The 5081-nt window shown below is 46.2% G+C and overlaps 1 protein-coding gene across 1 annotated transcript in view; it reads left to right on the top strand.

Moving 5' to 3' along the window:
- Positions 1-5081, top strand: part of ECHDC3 (enoyl-CoA hydratase domain containing 3) — a 23320-nt gene that overhangs the window by 4921 nt on the left and 13318 nt on the right. Inside the window, exons 2-3 of the mRNA XM_030889050.2 lie at positions 401-522; positions 1723-1820. Coding sequence (XP_030744910.2) covers positions 401-522; positions 1723-1820 — 220 coding nt within the window. The remainder of the gene's footprint in view (positions 1-400; positions 523-1722; positions 1821-5081) is intronic.

The following is a 5081-nucleotide window of genomic DNA, read 5'->3' as shown; positions in this document are numbered from 1 at the left end:
GAGTTGAAGGTAGCCCCTGCATCAGATTGCTTGCGTCTCTGCCGCTGTCAAACAAACTTGCAGCCTCTCAGTATGGCCCGTGATGCTTTGGCACCCCTCTGTGGCTTGTCCGTCCCAGGGAGGTGACAGCTGTGTTTTTGGCAGCAAGCCTGGAGAAAAAGAGGAACAAATCAATCAAGGGAAAAGGGAGAAAATCCAGCCTGCGCCTCAGGGAGTCTTTTCCTTAATGTTGACTTCGCTGTAAGGCCAGAGAGTTGACAGGCCCTTGAAAATGGGCCAAACACCAGCCGTTCTCTTTCCTCCCCTGGTAAAAATAGCTCCCGATTTAGAATGGAATTGCAGGGGTCCTAACTTGTTTTGACTGGTGCCTGACCCGGCAATGATAAAATGCTCTTCACAGGAACATCCTCTTGAGCAATCCAAAGAAGAGGAACGCATTGTCCCTTGCAATGCTGCAGTCTCTCCAGAGCGACCTTCTCCATGATGCTGACAGCAAGGACCTGAAAGTCATCATCATTTCAGGTATTCCCTTGACATCTGCCCTCCGTGTTCTGAGGTACCCAGAAACGATATCGCACAGGTCCTTTGTTAACCGGGCATTCCCTCACTTAACCAGAGAACTGCTTTTGCAGCTCCTTTACAAGAACACTAATGATGGAGAAGTCCTGGGCAGGTGAGCCCTGGTAGCTGAGAGGCCAGCAGTTCAAACCACCAGGCACACTGAGAGAAAGATAATGAGGCTTTCCAGTCCTGTAAAGGGTTGCAGCCTCAGAAACCCACATGGGGCAGTTGTGTCCTGCCTTGCTCTGAGTCAGAATAAATGGAGGTGAGTTTGGTTGTTTTCCTTGGGTTGCTAGGCTCGGCTCACAGCACCATTGACTGTGGGAAGTAGAGAAATGATTACTATTCAATGGAAACATGCATCTTCTCCTTTTTGTCAGATCGTAATCAGCTCCACACTTACCTATGTTGGTCTTCTGATTAAAATCATAGAATTCTAATTCCTGAGTACCCCCATGGGCCCTTATGAGATGGGTTTAACCACTAACCTTTGGGCAGACGCCGCAGTTAGCCAGGAGCTTGCTACTAGGCACCTGGTTAGTTGGTCTCTTCAAATTTTACCAAGCTTTTACTGACATCTGTGATGTCTTCTTTAATGATGCCAGTAAACTTGCCTTATTTTGGCCCATTTCTGCCCTTGCTCTTTTCCCAGTAAGAATTTTTACTGAATTATCTTTTGGGATGATGGTGGTATAAATAAAAGTAACGGCAGTGTTTTAAAGCACTCAGAGAAAATGCAACACATCTCACATCAGTGGGATGTGTAAAGAATTACTGCATTGGAAACCCTAGGGAGCCACGCGACACTGGCCTCGGAGTCAGAATCAGCGGCGTGGCACACATGGGCCACACAGTCCAAAAGCAAACGTGTAGGACCCGAGGGAAGCAGGGAATCGCCCGCAGGCCCTGAGCCTTCTCCTGTGTCATCAGCTCCCACCACAGACCTGTTCGTGCACAGATGCTCGACCTGTGGCCTCTGCTTCACCAAAGACTGGCTGTGGCTTTCAAAGATAACAGGAATCTTAGCAACGCTGGATCACTAACTACCTTAAAGGGCTGCAGATAGACACAACTGAGTGTTTGCCGATTTAGTAGACAAGCAGGTGAACTTCCCCACTGTGACTGTTTACAACGTTCTCTCTCTCTTGGAACCCTTTGCAGCAGAGGGGCCCGTATTTTCTGCTGGGCATGATTTAAAGGAACTGACGGACGAGCAAGGCCATGATTATCATGCTGAAGTATTTCAAACCTGTTCTGAGGTAAGCCCCAGGTCAACACTGCAAGCCCCCAAATGATCATTAAAGTAAATAACAGATTGGATCTTACCTGTGAGAACCTGACCACAACAAAGCTACTGAAAATTCTGCAGTCGAAGATGAATCCTTCATCCAAGCAATTATTTGGCTTAGACGTTTATAAAGAGACCATAATTTGCTATTAGCTTGTTTTGTTCCAAAGGGAAAAAAAGAGACACCATGGTTCTGATAGTTGGCCTCCCCAGCATTATGGGGGTATCTAAGAGAGCCCTGGTAGCGAAATGGTTATGAGTTGGGCTGCCATGCACATGGTCGGCAGTTCAAAACCACCAGCAGCTCTGCAGGAGAAAGACCGTCTTCTCCCGTAGACGGTTACAGTCTGGGAAACCCACAGGAGGTCACTGTGAGTCGGCATTGACTGGATGGCAGTGAGCTTGGTTTGGGGGTTATAGTTTATCCTAGGAGCTCTGGTGGCATAGTGGTTACATTAAGGCTGCTAACTACAAGGTCAGTAGTTTGAAACCCTCAGCTGCTCGGAGGGAGAAAGATAAGGGTTTCTTCTAATGCTGTAAAGAGTCACAATCTCAAAAGCCCACAGGGGCTGTTTACTCTGTCCTACAAGGTCACGATGAGTCAGAATTGACTCAATGGCGGTGAGGTTTTTTTATAGCTTATCGGGATATAGATGTTTTAGTTAAGAACTAAAGGGTAGGAATGTAGGAATGTTTATGTAGGAATCTTTAGAACTGTAGGATATGGGATACGATATAAATTTAAACTAAAATAGTAATGTATACAGTTTTAAACTAAAAGAACTTGATTACAATTTCTAACCTTCTTTGAACCTTTTAGTCACCATCTCCAAGTAGAAAAATTTAGCCTCATCAATTTTACTTCCTCCTCCCATTTCTTTCACTTTATTCAAGAGGGAAATTGCCGATAGACATTCAGCAAGAAGAGGAACAAACAGTGTTGAGTATGTGTGTTCACCCCAAAATAATAAAAAATGAACTCAAGCTGAGCTTTAAGAAGAACACCGTTCATTCAATGCTGATTCTTTTGAGCAGCAAATTCTAGGCATACTACTTACAAGGCATTAGAGAAAGCATAAGAAGTGTTTCCTGATGAACTTAAACTGGAAATCTAGCTGTACAAGACGTACACATAAAAATGTAGCTACCTGACCCAATGATTACTTACTTAACTTGATGTTTCACCCATTTATTGACTCGTTCCTTTAACTCATTCATTCTGTCACTTGCCACTCAAGTGTTTGGTGAGCCCTGGTGGCGTAGTGGGCTGCGAATTGAGCTGCTAGCCGCAAGATCAGCGGTTCAGACCCATCCGTCACGCCACAGAAGATGAGAAGAGGTGGCTGTCTGCTTCCACAGAGATTTACAGTGTTGGCAACCCCAAAGGGGTGCGTCCACTCGGCCCTACAAGGTGCCTATGAGTCAGAATCCACTCAATGTCAGCGAGTTTTCTTTTTCTTTCTTTCTTTTAAAAACTAAGTAGGCAAGGCAGGGCTGAGTTCCAGAGAGGTGCATATGAAGATGATCGAGACTCCTTCTTGACCATTGTCCCCTGATCTTCTAGAAACGAGTGAAGTGATCGGGTTGTATTTTCTCAGGGCCTGGAGGGACAGGCAAGACAAGCTACAGCAGACACTCAGGTGTTGGTTTACGCAGCAGTGTGCTCTTGTGTCTGCCCAGGCTTGGCGCTTTAAAAATTATTTTTCCACTCATTCTCCGCCAGTTTGGCTAAAACAGAAAAGAATCAAAGAGAACCAGCAAAGGCCTTCTCTTCTCCCCAAAGGCTCTGCTTTTCTCACCACTGGGCGGTGTCGCACGGACCTCAGCAGGCTGGCCGAGGGCTGAGCGCAGCATGGACTTCAGAGGAGAGGAGGCCGGGTTTCTCACACACCCCGCGCTCTCTAAAGAGGAATCATGAATAGAACGTCGCTCTGATGTAGTAACATGAGAGTGACCGCGCCTGGATTTCTTTAATACCGTCTCGAAGAAGATCAAGTGGCCGTGGATAAATATGAGGGCCATGAACTTGGGCAAGATTTCCATTTCCAAGTGTGATCACCAGGCAGATTGCATCAGAATGAGCTGGATGTTGTATTGTTCCATTTGTGCATGAGAAAACGTGAGAAGCGTGCACAGAAGGAAACCTCGGTCCCAGGAGAGCAGAGGGAGCCTTCCGTGGAGCTGGTTAGTGGTAGTGGCTCACACCAGCGTCCTGCCCGTGGTCTCTCGTGGTCTGTGGACGTTTCAGAAAGGAAATCCCAGCCCGAGAGGAGATGCTTCTCTTTCTTCTCACACCCACCAGTGAAATGATACCGGACAGTGCTCCTCCTCTTTACTAAGAGCTGGGGCCCGTCAGCAATGCTGCTAAACGAGGGGAGAGCAGAGGTAAGGTCATGTCCCACAGTGGAGTCAGCAAGCCCAAAACGCACTGGATTCAGAGAGCTGAATCAGGAGGGATAGTCGGTTCTTGAGTATCAAGGGGTTGATCATCCTAGCTTGATAATTTTTTAAGGTTAACCTTCGTCTTTTCTAAGTTACTCTCAAACTTCATCAAAACTACTTGTCAGTAAATACTAAGTAATTAGTGAGTACTAACTGTAGAAAAGGAGCCATGGTGGCACAGTGCTTATGCATATTGGGCTGCAATCCTCAAGGTCAGCAGTTCAAAACTACCAGCCACTCTTCTCCAGAGGAGAAAGATGGGGCTATATACCCCCGTTAAGAGTTACAGTCTCTTGATGATTTACAACTCTTCTTGATGTGATTGACTGATTAAATTGTACAATATGTGAATTATATGCCAATAAAACTGGAAAACAATAAAATGAAAGATACATGCTAAAAGTTTTTAAAAATTTTATTGCAAAAAGTGGAGAAAAAAAAAAAGTTAGTTTGGAAACTCACAGGAGCAGTTTCTACCCCGTCGCGTAAGGTCGCTGTGAGTGGGCATCGTCGCTGTGAGTGGGCATCGTCGCTGTGAGTGGGCATCGTCTCAATGGCAGTGAATTGGGAGTAGTTTTGTTTTATTTTGTTTTGAACTATAGAAAAACAATCATGGGCATGGGGCAGGCGGGCAGTGTTCTGTCCCGTTGTGCATGTGGGCACCATGAATTGGGGGCTGGCCTTCTGGCAGCTAGCATTACAAATGTGCATCCTCAGATGAAGTAGCTTTCCTGGTGCTAGTTCAGACTGCCAGCCCAGCCTGCGACACCCAGCACTAGACCACCATGCG

The sequence above is a fragment of the Echinops telfairi genome, unplaced genomic scaffold (assembly GCF_000313985.2).
Source record: "Echinops telfairi isolate 266 unplaced genomic scaffold, ASM31398v2 ScPeMD7_7473;HRSCAF=8511, whole genome shotgun sequence".
In the NCBI taxonomy this organism is placed as follows: domain Eukaryota; kingdom Metazoa; phylum Chordata; class Mammalia; order Afrosoricida; family Tenrecidae; genus Echinops; species Echinops telfairi.
Note: the sequence above shows the minus strand (reverse complement) of the source record. Positions and strands in the feature narration are given on the sequence as shown.